This window comes from Chiloscyllium plagiosum, unplaced genomic scaffold (assembly GCF_037043375.1).
Source record: "Chiloscyllium plagiosum isolate Xiang-an unplaced genomic scaffold, Cpla_swu_hap1 HiC_scaffold_24, whole genome shotgun sequence".
Lineage (NCBI taxonomy): Eukaryota > Metazoa > Chordata > Chondrichthyes > Orectolobiformes > Hemiscylliidae > Chiloscyllium > Chiloscyllium plagiosum.
The window spans coordinates 26,504,338-26,519,442 of record NW_028270162.1 but is presented as its reverse complement, the minus strand read 5'-3'; the positions used below and the strand labels follow the sequence as shown (position 1 = coordinate 26,519,442).

The following is a 15,105-nucleotide window of genomic DNA, read 5'->3' as shown; positions in this document are numbered from 1 at the left end:
GGGATGAAGACTAACATCTGTGATGGAGTAGAGCATGGACAAATTACATTATACCAGCCCTTCAATTTCATACTTGCAAAAGCTGTCAGAGAATTCATTCTAATATCTTCAGCAATTTGAACCAGTGTTTTGCAAATTTATTTTATTCTGATAAATGTAAGAAATGTAAGAAAGAGGCTATAAAATAAGATGTGTAGCAATCTAAGGCATGAAATTATTTAGAAGGAATTTATTAAAAATAATTTAATGAAAACTAATATTCAATGTACAATTTACTAGTGTACAGTTATTTTGTTCACTAGATCTTCATTTGCACAGTGCACAAAACATCATTCAGAAATTCAAGTTTGAAAATATAGTTTGTTCAAGTCTGAAGAATAGCTGAATCCGGAAGAATGAAAATACTAGGTGCCATCTGACATTAATCCCTAATCTGATCACAAGGAGAAATTTAAATATAACTGAATTTACTTAATTTTAGACTTACTGCTGTTAACAATATGAAAATATGCATGCTTCATTTTAGGTTTTTTTAAAGAATACATCTGATCATTTGATTTTGGAACAAAATATAAAGGAATTTATTTGTTTTAGCTCAGTCAAAAGTTGTCTGTCATTAGCTCAATCAAAAAATATATACAAGACTACTATTATAGAATACATATTTAGTGTCTTTTAGGATACAAAAAATGTGACTTAAAAATATCAATTCAGTATTTCATTAAAACCCATTGCAAACATTTTTACCCATAAAGCATTTGGGTAAAGGCCATGGACGAAAACCAAACAACAGATATTTTTCATGGCTAAACCAGAACAAAATTGAAACAATGAGCACATCATGAAAGAGTGAAATGCAATATTGAAGAGGCTATAAAATAAGATGTGTAGCAATCTAAGGTATGAAATTATTTAGAAGGAATTTATTAAAAATAATTTAATGTACACTAATTATTTTGGATTCAAACATCACCAACTTGGACATATTGAATGATTTCAACTTATCAATTTATCCTCAATTTAATGAAAACACAACCAAAATTGCACAAGTCACTTGGTCATTTAATAAAAACAGCTTAAAGTGTGCAGAGTTTATACAAACTTCAAAGGCATTTGAGGCACCTTGTAAGCATTCAGCTCACAATATATTAAGACTGAATGTGAAAAGCAAAGTGATTTTATTTCAGCAGATGACAAGTTCAATTTACTTGTAGTTGCTTTATATATGATGGTTGGGTTGCCAATTTAGGTGCCCATCATCTTCCATATTATGAGGCTGAGCTCTGGGGCTGGCAGGAAAATTATTAATATGGCTATCTGCTCTATTTTACATGCTGCTCACCAAAAACATACCTGATGTTAATGGAATATCCAGCACCAATTGTGGCAGAGTTTTGCCGTTAATTATTCTAGCAGGTCTATCACATTTCTGAGTAATTTAGATTGGTAGTTTTGAGGGGTGTGAAAGGCAAAATGCTGGACATTATTGCAATGTATACAAAGGGACAGTAGTTGTCACAAATCTAATTTCCTTTAATATAATCATCTGTTAATGAAAAGGTCATTAAAATTCAGGAGATGCCATCATGCACACAAAATAGTAAGCCTACTTGATGGTAAACTTCCATTACCTGATGACTGAATTGTCAGTGGCCCTTCCCAAAGATTTAACTTTATTGAATATAAATTTACACTTTATCATAACTATTAGTGAATTCCTAAAGCTCCTATAAAATAGAAACAGATTCAGTTGAATGGCCTTGAAATCAAATAGCTTACAGAATGTTTCATTATTTTAAATCAATCATGGTTAGCAGTCAGCTTATTTTTAAGTTCCCAATATTGGTTTAATCAAGAACTATAACAATAATTGTACTTTATTGCTGTGTTGGTAATTTTTTTTTGAAAGGTCAAAAGGTCAGTCTACAGTCTTGCTCTCTCACCTTAAGAAATAAGGATTTATTGTATTGCCTAAATCTCTGCTGCACAAGGAAACTGCACAGTATTCTTTGGCACAAAGCAATCTGAAATGGTCAAAGTTCATAAGTCAAATAAATTCTCTCTAACCTCCATTTAAAAAACTAAAATAAGAACAATTCTGAATTAAATATTAATAAATTATTCATTGAAATATTGAATAAAAATAAAGCCATACATTTCGACACTATAAAATAACATAGCAGTACACTGTTTCAAACAGTTCTCTGGATTTTTGATTGACTTCCTTCTTCCGGATCCTCTTCAGAAATCCGTTTGCCAGAGGAAAGTTCAACATTATCAGTGATGTGTGTGACAGGATACAGATGTACGCGTGTGGGGGAAGTTGACTCCATATTTGAAATGGTTGACTCACTGTCTAAATGGACCTCTACAATTTCAAGTGTTGTCAAACCTGCAGATTCATTTGATGAATTATTATTAGGCTCAATGAAGGATATGACATTTCCAGAACTGAGGTCCATTTCAGATGCTGCAATTACATCATCTGATGTTGACATGATTCCATGCTCAGAGGTCACGATTTCATGCGATGTCACTATAGTGGTTGGTAAGGTCAGTGTTATGCTATGACGCTTGGGGGACAAAGTTGCACTGCCCACAAATGTCTGTTCAGTTGTACGCTCAGTTCCATCAGTGCAATCATCTTTAGAATCCTGAATAGAATCAGAGCCACCATTAGCTTGATGATTTAACTTGTTATACTCTTTCCGTAGCAGCTCCACCTGCATCTGTAAGAGCTCCTTGTGCTGCATCTCCATCTGTTCAATCTGAGAACAAAGTAACAATTACTTCTAGCCACAACTTTCTTTTGCTGTCCAAAATCATCAGTGTAATACAACAGAGCACTAATCTTCTCATTATAACAAATGCACAAATAAGCTTAAGCTTTTAACTTAACAATTATATTTTTGAGGCAAAAATCTAAATTATGAAATGATTCTGTACATTAGTGTTTCCATACACATGTCCAAAATCTAATTTTAACTTGATAGCAAAGTATACAGCTAAAGAAATATGAAACATCAAATAATATCTAGGAGGGATTTACAAGATTGTAGAACTGTTTACCACAAATTATTCAACTTTTCATATTTAACATTATCCTGCAAACTCAGGCAGGCCTCATGTATTTTAAATTTGAGGTAAAGTTGCTTGATCAAAAAAATTGACTTATTCCATGATTGACAGTCAATTTTCTGTGGCACATCTCTGAAGTGTTACTCAAAATGAGAACTACAAAGATTAACGAGCAAACTTATTGCTGGTTGGAGAATCACTTGTGTCACAGAAACATGGAGAAAAGGAAGGGCAGAGAAGAGGAGAAATACATCAGCATCTTAAAAGTGACAAATGAATCAACTCACTTGAGCAATGAGATATTGACAGATTTAGCTAACTCACTTTGTGCCTGGACTAAATTTGCACTGCAAAATGTTGGTTATTTTCTTGTGTCAATGTTTGATCTTATCAATCCAATAATGCAATGAAGTTAAATTACAACATTCAGTTATTTGATTAGCCAACAAGTGTGTTTTGGAGAAACTAGACAATTATACATTTGAAGCTGGAGAAGCTGTTTCAAGAAGAATGGAGGAGCTACAGTAAAGTGAGTAACCAGTTAGGAAAGGATTTTTTAAAAAAGTATGACATCAGAAAATTCAGGATTCATAAGTAGTAAGGGGTAAATATAAGCAGCAGCAGAAAAGACCTAAACAGAACTGTAAGTAATGTTTGAGATTTTTGACTAAAATAAGATGATAAAGTTTAGATCAGAGTGGTGCTGGAAAAGCACAGCAGGCCAGGCAGCATCCGAGGAGCAGGAAAATCAATATTTCGGGCAAAACCCTTCATCAGGTCGATTTTCCTGCTCCGCGGATGCTGCCTGACTTGCTGTGCTTTTCCAGCACCATTCTGATCTAAACTCTGGTTTCCAGCATCTGTACTCCTCATTTTTGCCTAAGGTGATAAAGTGTTTGAGACGCTTTTAAAATAATCAAGAATAGTTACTATCTCATGTGACATTAAAAAGTTGAGCGGTTGAATCCACAGTTGTGCCAAATTAGAATTTGAATGCTGTCTTCTGTGAATGGATAGCTGATACATTTGGGGATTGTGTTTACTCTGAATGTAATTCTTTCAAAAGCAGGTTTATAACCTCAGTGCAATTTTTTTTGGGTGGGATGGCAGGCACAGAAGAATAAGTTTGGTGAACAGTGGGTCATGACTCAAGAACCTTGAGGTTTGAGATCCAGCTCCAAGATATGACTAAGCAAATATGCAATTTCTTTGAACTTAAATAGGGTCCAAACACTCACGTTGACAGTGTAAATTCATCAAAATATTCCAATAAAACCACTGCTATTGACACATCACAGATTGCTCTTACGTTACACCTTTGCCTTTAATATCGTTGTCAGATTCCTCAAGATACAAAACAGACGGATCTGATTTATTTCACTATTTTGATCTACCATAAAATGTATTGCATACAAACATAAATGATCTAATTTTTAAAAATCAGCTTAAAGAATCTTGATTTTTCTGTTTGTGCAGTTTTATCCCCAGTTTTTGAAGACAGAAGCTACATTTAGGTATGTGATGCAAAGAAAGAAATCACTCTCCATTGGGAGAGTATTCTAAGACCTCCTATCCTCATTGTGTGTGTATGTGTGCATGAGGGAGAGGAAGGGACGGAGAGAGAGAAAGACAACGAGAGGAGGGAGAGAAAGAAAGCAAGAGAGAGAGAAAAAGAGAAAAAAAAAACAAAATTTTGTTTTAGATGAACTACGCCAAAATCGATAAAATTACACTTATTTGTTCATCTTCCACATCTAAAAAGCCATATATTAAATTTAAGATTAGCTTGGAGTACAGAAGGGTTAAAAAATATATTGCTGAAAAAGGAGACACATTGTTGAAGCTTTTCCTCTTACATTTTATCAGGACAAATGCAAGAATGCCAAATTACAAATGATTACAACAATTTATAGCACAGGAGAAAACATTGCAGATTAGTGGGTAAGTCAATTCTGATTGGCCAAGGCATTACCATGTAGAAAGCAATAGGGAACTATAGTTTCCTTAAGCGTCTGGGTAACTCACAAAAGATACAAGGTTTGAACATATTTGTTCTGTTTACAGAGGACTAATCCCTTCTTATTAATGTAGGTCACGTCCAGCATAAATGTGCCATACAGACTGAGTCCATGCAATAAATGGTAATGTCATGGAACTCTCTGCCTAATAGAGTTGTGAAAGTGGAACTATTCAAATGATTTTGCAAATTAGTAAAATGAATGTAGGATGGAAAATAATTTGTAGGGATATAGTGATTAAGCAGGGGAATGGGTTTGACAGGATAGTTCAGAGGAGAGCCGGCATAAAGAATCATTTCTGGCACTGACTTTAAGACATTAACGATTTAAAATTGCATGCAAAGAACATTCACCTTGCATTCATCAATTGAAAATATTCTCTCTTAGGTCTGGTCGTGGCCACATGATGAGCAGAATACATGTTTACTTATATTAATTAATTTTTTAAGAGCTGGAGTGCTACACAATGAACATGTTATCTATTTGTTTATAAATAGAATGCTTATTGATAGGTCGACAAGCATTTTGTAACGAATTGAGAGTAACACTGTCAAAACTAAAGATATTGTTAGTTCTGAGACAATAAACTGCCATGGCTCAACAAACCAATAACATATTTTCTCTTCATAAACAAAGCACATGATGCTAGGCAACATTAAGATTAATAAACTTGAGATACTTGAAGCAAAAGCTTAAAGTGTGGTCAAAAGATTGCCCCATTTAAGTGCCAACCAATTTTGAACAGGTGAATTACCAGGTCACGAAATTCACCTGCTTTGCAATATTAAGAGGTAAAAGTATTATAGTTTTCAAAAATGAAAGAGTTAAGATCACATGATGTGGGTAATTTTTATTACCAACAGTAATCTGGTAGGGAAAACGGTCATTTATGGATCAATTTGATTCCAAAATGAAACTCAACCACATCCAAATGAAATTCACCCTTCCAAATTACAAGCTTGATAATGAAAATGAAAATCTATCCAAAGCATGGACATATTTGGGTTACTTGCATGTGGAAAAGAAAATTGGCCACAAAGAAAAAGGATGAGAAACTCAGCCCTCCTTGTATTTGAATGCCAAATCCTCAGCAAGGAACCAATGTGGTACAGCTTGTAGGGTAGCAGGGCAATTCAGGCAGTAATTTGCTGATTTTCATGCATAACTACATGTGTGCACACATACACACACAAAATTGCTGCTGATTTAGTCCTTAAGAATGGTGAGGGCTCATTCCTATTGCAATATCTGACCAATGTTCAATGTTAAAAATAGGCATGTGGGACGTCACATAAAAATTCTTGGCAGATCAGCATGATGCAGAATGGATAACAAAACTGTGGTATTCCAATGACAGACTGCATTCCATCAATACTAGCCTGAGGCCAATCTTAGGTGTGATAATATTATGAGCTATTGGCCCTGATTTTCGTTCTCAGCAACGAAGGAACTGTACATTCCATTTATCCTATTGACAGCTGCACATAAACTTGTCAACAGAGATTTTCTCCAAAGTAACCTTTTCTACTGCTTTGGTCTCTAGAAGGGGTGTGTGATGTGTGCCATAATTGTGCTGGGCAAGCAACAGCAAGGACCACCAAGTTGATTGAGAAGTCCAAGCTGAGATAAGCAGAGTTCAAATCATCAACTTACAACTATATTGCACCTTTAACATAGTAAACTATCTCAAAGTACTTCATTGGAGCAATATAAAGCCAATAAGCCAAATCAGAAGATAATGAAATATTTCAAAAGCATCACCAAAGTGATACATGTCAAGCAACGCCTAAAGAAAAGGGAGAAGTAGCAAGGCAGAGAGGTTTATAGAGGATATACTAGACATTAAAGCTTTGACAGTTGAAGGGATGACTGGCAATGACGAAACGTTTAAAATCAGAAGCGCTCCCGAGACCAGAAGTAGAGAAATGCTGATATCTTGAGAGCCTGCACAGTCATAGACAATAGAGATGTACAGCATGGAAACAGACCCTTCGGTCCAACCCGTCCATGCCGACCAGATATCCCAACTCAATCTAGTTCCACCTGCCAGCACCCAGCCCATTTCCCTCCAAACCCTTCCTATTCATATACCCATCCAGATGCCTCTTAAATGTTGCAATTGTCCCAGCCTCCACCACTTCCTCTGGCAGCTCATTCCATACCCGTACCACCCTCTGCGTGAAAAAGTTGCCCCTTAGGTCTCTATTATATCTTTCCCCTCTCACCCTAAACCTATGCCCTCTAGTTCTGGACTCCCCGACCCCAGGGAAAATACGTTGCCTATTTACCCTATCCATGCCCCTCATAATTTTGTATACCTCTTTATGGTCACCCCCTCAGCCTCCGACGCTCCAGGGAAAACAAGCCCTGTCTGTTTAGCCTCTCCCTGTAGCTCAAATCCTCCAACCCTGGCAACATCCTTGCTAAGTCTTTTCTGAACCCTTTCAAGTTTCACAACATCTTTCTGATAGGAAGGAGACCAGAATTGCACGCAATATTCCAACAGTGGCCTAACCAATGTCCTGTACAGCCGCAACATGACCTCCCAACTCCTGTACTCAATACTCTGACCAATAAAAGAAAGCATACCAAACGTCTTCTTCACTATCCTATCTACTTGCTACTCCACTTTCAAGGAGCTATGAACCTGCACCCTTAGGTCTCTTTGTTCAGCAACACTACCTCAGACCTTACCATTAAGTGCAAAAGTCCTGCTAGGATTTGCTTTCTCAAAATGCAGCACCTCACATTTATCTGAATTAAACTCCATCTCCAGCATCCAGTTTTTTGGTTATTTGGTTTCTTTGTTTGACTGCACATGTGCATGCCCCAGAGATAGCCATCAGATTTCCCTCATTATAACAATGAGCACAGACAGCATCACCATTATTCACTCTGCTCATGTTTGTCCACAGCATATTTATATGTACAGATAATAGAAACGTAAATGATTAAATATTTCATAATCACCATTTGATTTATTTTATTCTCAATATCTCTGGAACATTTATATTGCTTTAGTTCTTCAGCCATTTGCCAATTGGCCTCTGTAAGACCTGCAATCTAAAGCATGTAAGTGAACAGTTTTTCAAAAAATTAGAAACAATTTTTCTACAAAAGTAGTAAATTAGAAACAAATTCAAAGCAGTCTTTCTTTTTTAAATATTTACATACTGGCAATGCCACTGACAATAGAGACCACAGGGAATAAAATAATTGATGCAATCATAAATAAACAAACAGGAAAATGTCTGCTTGGTTTTTGTCATTAACAACCTGTTGCATAATCAGCACAGCCTTTGATATCTTTGACATTTTTTCAAAGTAGATGGCTACTACTAATAAAATAGGTGTGTTAATCTCACTATCATAGAGGTTATTGAGGAAGGCAAATAATGGGGTGAATTGATATCTAAAGATACTTGCTCACGTTTTGCCACCGCAGTAGTTAAGTGCTGAGTGAGAAAATCCACAGGTGACCTTCTCAACTTGTCATGAATTAAAGGCTCTTAAGTTTTCAATTAATAACCAGTTAAGTGTCTCAGCCTGCCTCTGGCTTGATTCTTGCCTGCCTCGAAGGCAGGTAAGAGTGCCTGGGAAAGCAGAGGGACCTAATTGCTGTTGTGGTTCTGTTCGCCAAGCTGGGAATTTGTGTTGCAGAAGTTTCGCCCCCTGTCTAGGGGACATCCTCAGTGCTTGGGAGCCTCCTGTGAAGCGCTTCTGTGTTGTTTCCTCCGGCATTTATAGTGGTTTGTTCTGCCGCTTCCGGTTGTCAGTTCCAGCTGTCCACTGCAGTGGCCGGTATATTGGGTCCAGGTTGATGTGTTTGTTGATAGAATCTGTGGATGAGTGCCATGCCTCTAGGAATTCCCTGGCTGTTCTCTGTTTGGCTTGTCCTATAATAGTAGTGTTGCCCCAGTCGAACTCATGTTGCTTGTCATCTGCGTGTGTGGCTACTAAGGATAGCTGGTCGTGTCGTTTCGTGGCTAGTTGGTGTTCATGGATACGGATCGTTAGCTGTCTTCCTGTTTGCCCTATGTAGTGTTTTGTGCAGTCCTTGCATGGGATTTTGTACACTACGTTGGTTTTGCTCATGCTGGGTATCGGGTCCTTTGTCCTGGTGAGCTGTTGTCTGAGAGTGGCTGTTGGTTTATGTGCTGTTATGAGTCCTAGTGGTCTGGCTGTCAGTTCAGAAATGTTCTTGATGTATGGTAACGTGGCTAGTCCTTTGGGTTGTGGCATATCCTCATTCCGTTATCTTTCCCTTAGACATCTGTTGATGAAATTGCGTGGGTATCCGTTTTTGGCGAATACATTGTATAGGTGTTCTTCTTCCTCTTTTTGCAGCTCTGGTGTGCTGCAGTATGTTGTGGCCCTTTTGAACAGTGTCTTGATGCAACTTCTTTTGTGTGTGTTGGGGTGGTTGCTTTCGTAGTTCAGAACCTGGTCTGTGTATGGGGCTTTCCTGTGTGCCTTTGTGGTTAATTCTCCGTTCGGTGTTCTCTGTACCATCATGTGTAGGAATGGGAGTTGGTTGTCCTTTTCTTCCTCTCTCGTGAATCTGATTCCTGTGAGTGTGGCATTGATGATCCGGTGTGTGTTTTCTATCACTGTGTTTTTTAATGATTACAAAGGTGTCATCCACATATCTGACCCAGAGTTTGGGTTGAATTTGCGGTAAGACTGTTTGTTCTAATCTTTGCATTACAGCTTCTGCTATGAGTCCAGAGATGGGTGAGCCCACGGGTGTGCCATTGATTTGTTCATATATTTGGTGGTTGAATGTGAAGTCTGTTGTGAGGCACAGATCCAGTAGTTTGAGTATGCAGTCTTTGTTGATAGGTTCCCTGTCTTGTTTGTTCTGTATGTCCAGGAGGTTGGCTATTGTTTCTCTGGCTAAGGTTTTGTCGATAGAGGTGAACAGTGCTGTTACAGCGAATGAGAGCATAGTTTCTTCCTTGTCTATGTGTATATTTCTGATGATGTCCAAGAATTCCTGTATTGACTGCATAGAGTGTCTGGATCCGCTGATCAGGTGTTTCAGTTTCTGCTGTAGTTCTTTCGCCAGTTTGTGTGATGGTGTCTCTGGTAGCGATACGATGGGACCTAATTGCTGTTTTCGTTTTGGGAGGGGACATCACTTGCCCTAATCTGGGGCCAATCAGAAACACTGTTGTGGGGCACGGGGTGGCTGAACACATGACCCACAGGAAAAATAGTTACCTTGTCAATGTTTATGTTTTCTCCGCAATCACTCAGATCCTAAAGATACTGGCTGCTGATTAGATGGGCTTTTAGAATGGAGGTTCATGATTTTGCTAAAGCACCAGCCCTCACACTTTGCACATGGAACACTGTGCTTTAGGTCAAAATTTGTAAACCTTTGTGCATCCACAAGTTACTTCTTTGTGCCCTTCTGTTCTCAGTCTAATTGAGACCCGTTGTACTGCTGACTAGTTTGTTCTACATTTTGTTTCTGAAATATAATCATTTATTTATGTATTGTAAATAAAGGATGCTAGACCATCATATCCTATGATAATTAAAATCATAAGATTTGCTTACTTTGCTTCAATATGAACGTTATCAACATTTCTGAGGTTTACACACCTGATTTTTTAGCTGTTGGATTTCCATTTGGAGCCTGCGCTCAGTTTCTGCTTTCTCTACTCTAAGTTGATGATTCTGCTGGTGTAGTTCAAGTAGTTGCTTTTCTATTAGCAGATTTTGATCCAAAATGCCATCGCTCTGAAATAGTTAAAAGCCCATACTTATGGTTATTAAAAGCACGTAAGGAAGGAGGGATGGGAGGGCTGGAAGAAAGTTGTGATCTGATAATTTGTTACTTTATCAAAATCTGAAATAAATCACTCTTCACTAGATTTTGGTAGAACACCAATTAACTAATTATCACAGAGCCAGTATGCAAATATCAGAATATTTGCTCCCAACTCTCAGATTAGTATACAGGGCAACCTCGATTATCCGAACAATACAGGCAGTGAGTATTTTATTTGAATAATCGAATGTTCGGATAACCGTGTTTGTACTGTATTTAAGTTTAAAAATATTTGAAAGCTTACACAGGGGACTGATTCAGGGACTCCTGCCTTCAGAGTATCGGATACAACATGCTGGTATATTTGGATAGTGAAAGGTGCCTGGAAGAGAGCTAAAGTTCCAACATCACTTACTGAGCATTATACGATCAGATTAAATAATCAGGAGCAGTTATATATACACATTTAAAATTAAGTTAAAGATGATTATAAAACTTAAGGGACAGTTAAATTTTTCTTGCTTAAATATCTGTAAACCAAAGCAGCAAACAAATAATTTTTATAACAGGAATTTTTCAGAACTTGCAAGAAAAATGGCAAGTTCACAGTGCAAAAATTAATTTAATAGAAACTACTGTGTTGAAGATGAAATATGGCATTAGTTGTGAACCCTTCAAGTTGCTGAATAATTTGCAACTGTCAAATATGGAGGGTTTCCAGAAATGGTTGCATTTGGATGTTAAACTCAATACAGTTAGGGCTACCATTTCACAGAATAAGGACACTATTTAGACTTTCCATTTTAAAACCAGTTAGTAATTAATAATAATTCTACTGCCATATAAAATAAACCAGCATAGAATGTGAGGAGGTGGCTGAGACATTAAGGCATGGTTAGTCTATTGTACTTTGTAGTTATGGGCTCAAATCCCACTCTTATTGCTGTTTCCAGAAATTTCCAACTCTCTTTTTTTGCTCTTGGGGTTTTGTGGTGCTGTGGTAGTGCATCTACCTCTGAGCCAACAGATGTCACAACATGTCTGTACAGGTTGATTAAATAACTACAACCAAAAGGCAAGAGGAGTCCTATGGTATAGTGGTAGTGTTCCTAATGCACGAGGCCTAGGTTCAAATGCTACATACTCCCAAGAGTTGTCTTAACATCTCTGAACAGGTTGATGAGAAAAAATATCTACAACCAGCAGACATGTTAAAATGGGTAGATTGTACATGCAAATAAATCCTTCAGAGAAAACAAACAGATTAGAGAAGACAATTAATTGATAGAATGGAAATCAAGTTTAAAACAAAAATCAAATTTTAATGAGGTTTCTTAGGCCTGAACATCACCAACTGAAACTATATGGGATCATGACTGGCTCATGAAATGCTTCTGGCAAAGGAATGCCAAATATCTAATTTGATTTGCTGTGAATTGATTTCTGGTAGCTGTGGCTAATTAATAAATCTAGAATAAAATCAGTAATGAGAAGGATTCTAATGGCGTAGCGATAGTGTCCCTATGTCTGAACCAGGAGGCCAAGGTTCAAGTCCCATCTGATCCAGAGGGGTGTAGTAACACCTCTAAACATGTTGATTAGAAAATGCTTAAATCAGTAATGATCATGATTGTTGTAAGATCCCATCTATTTTACAATTTACTCTCAGGAAAGGAAATCAGTGTTTTGGATGCTGGGTCTGGCATGCATGTGACCCCAATTTCCCATCAGTGTGGTTGATTCTTGGCTGCCTTCTGATGTTGCCTAGGAAGGTATTCAGTCGTATCAAACCACTACAGTTCAATAATTCTGAACAGGCATTGTGGTTATACCTAAACTACATAGACAACAGGATCCAAGGTGGTTGCTCACCATCACCTTCAAGGTGATTTGAGATGGTCGATATATGTTAGCCCTGCCTGTAGCACTCATGTCCCATGAATGAGCAAAAAATCAAATAGCTCCATGTAGGCAACTACCACCTTTGGTTCCTGTATTTCTTGAACTGTACATCTTTCTGAATATTATTCAATGATATTTTAGTACATTGTTTAAATCATATGCTCATGTAACAATTTCGGAGCCTTACTAACCTTTAAAATCTTTAAATTTTATTGGTTATGAATGGACTATTAGACCGTACACCTGTATTTACGAAGGTCTTTGTAAACCTTGTCACTCTTATCAGTTTATGCAAGGCGAAATTCTCAGTGCAGAATTAATTGGAGCAGAGAACTAAGGAGAATAGCAAATTCACAGCACAAATTGCAAAGTTCTCTAATCCACCCAATTGTGGGCTAACGTGGCTTAGCCTAAAAACATAGTACAGTTGATTATAAGCAAGTCACTTCAGGGGGAGAACAGCAATGAAAATCAGTGATAGAGACCATAGCCCAGGATCCCAAGAGGAAGGGAGTGATTGATGTTCATATTTTAAAGAGGTGAACAGGGAAGAAAAAACGTTACAATTGACAGGATTGAGTGATTTTAAAGGAGGAGGTGACAGAGGTCTCATGCCAGATATAGCATTTGACAGGCTAATATGAATTTTCCCTGGGATCAAGAATCTCTGTTGAATGGCGGTGTCAGTAGGAAGACATCAGCCTTATACTAATATGACACAGTCCTGAGCCTAGGTTAAGGTGAGTAGCAAGGGTTTTTTCCCCAAGGTGGGATAATTCAAAACAAGGGGGTATATTTTAAGGTGAAGGGAAAAAGGTTTAAAAAGGACGAGGGGCAACTGTTCTTTTACACAGAGACTGGTTCGTGTGCGGAATGAACTGCCAGAGGAAGTGATGGATGCAGGTAGAGTTACAATGTTTAAAAGACATATGGATAAGTACTTGAATAGGAAAGGTTTGGCGGGATATGGGCCAAACGCAGGCAGGTGGGACTTGTTTAGCTTGGAAACATGGTCAGCATGGACTGTTTGGATTGAAGGGTCTGTTTCCATGCTGCGACTCTATGGTCACAGGGAGACACAGATGGAAGGAGGTAAATCACAGGGGAGAGGTAGGAAGAGGTTTGGTAGCAAGGACAGATGGGTAGCTCTTGATGGACACCCACTTCCCAACACTGGGTTTCTCAATCAGGCACTGAATGCCTAACATCATGGTTTACCCCATGTGCCATGCAATCCTGAAAAGAAAATTGTTCACTTTCCCATAGAGGAGAAATTACTGACAGATCATACATCCCCATCTTCTTGGTATTTAGTACCTATTAAAGCATGACCAAAAACAAATGGTGATGCAATAATAGAAGAATAAAAAAAAACAATACTTTAGATATACAAACTTTCACAGCTGTCAAGTCTTCTGTTGGAAAAGTATCTATTTCATTTTACATGGTCACGTAAAAACAAAAGTAGAAGTAGTTGTCTGAATATCTGTGATGATAGGTTGCATGAAAAGCAGAGGACATTTAGACTATTCTGCAGGACTAATGCATTCAAGCAAAACATAACAGTAATGCATCATCTCAGCCAACACATTAAAATAGCAATAACCTACAGGGAAACGCAGCAGCAGTCTAGACATGCTGTGCTCATTTTCCATTTAACCCAGGTCTGGTATAGAGCACAATGAAATGCTATCTGCCTTAAATAATATCTATGCTGACTCATTGCTGGTTTAAACCAGGCAGTGAGTGAATGTCAAAGCCTTACATCTGAAGGAGACTGTCTTTCTTATTTGTGGAACTGTTCCAGAAAATTGCTTAGAGCCATTATTTTAAATATAGAAGGATCCAAACACAGTTCTTACAGTTACAGGCAGTAGAAACCTGGCAATTTAACTTAATACTTTCCACCTGGAACTTAAAGCAATGTCCATAATTTCAAAAGGAGCCCAGTTACTGCTTCTGATAAGCAGTAATTAAGATCTAACACTCACTAATTTATAAAAATTTAAGCATCGCTTTGGAACACTTTGGAACTTGGTTGCCTAAATCAAAAGCAGGGAAATTCTGAGGGTAGCAAACTGGGAACATAACTTACAGCACAGTTTCAATGACTCTCAGGGGAAAGAAACAAAAAACTGTTGTTAACTATAATAATGGCCACATAGTTTTGTCAATCTGGAGTCCTTTTGTTGCCAGCATTTACCAAAATTAGGTTTACTGGCTGACATACTATACAGCATCCTCCATTAGACACTGTACACAGCATACATGTCTCTCTTCCCATTTCCCGACCCTAGTCCACTGACCCCTAGCAGAATCATAGAAATG

The 15,105-nt window shown here is 37.7% G+C and overlaps 1 protein-coding gene and 1 pseudogene across 4 annotated transcripts in view; both read right to left on the bottom strand.

Annotated features, from left to right (window-relative positions):
* Positions 1-220: 220 nt before the first annotated feature.
* The window catches only part of LOC122562628 (uncharacterized), a 44,856-nt gene continuing 29,971 nt past the window's right edge, over positions 221-15,105 (bottom strand). For 3 of the 4 annotated variants that reach the window (XM_043715630.2, XM_043715632.2, XM_043715631.2), the window contains exons 6-8: positions 10,707-10,844; positions 8,067-8,159; positions 221-2,768 (exon numbers count right to left, since the gene is read on the bottom strand). In XM_043715630.2, the coding sequence (XP_043571565.1) occupies positions 2,193-2,768; positions 8,067-8,159; positions 10,707-10,844 (807 nt within the window). In that variant the 3' untranslated portion in view covers positions 221-2,192. The remainder of the gene's footprint in view (positions 2,769-8,066; positions 8,160-10,706; positions 10,845-15,105) is intronic. The other variant, XM_087999992.1, reaches the window with a different exon arrangement.
* LOC148145379 (uncharacterized) lies at positions 8,190-10,689 on the bottom strand (annotated as a pseudogene).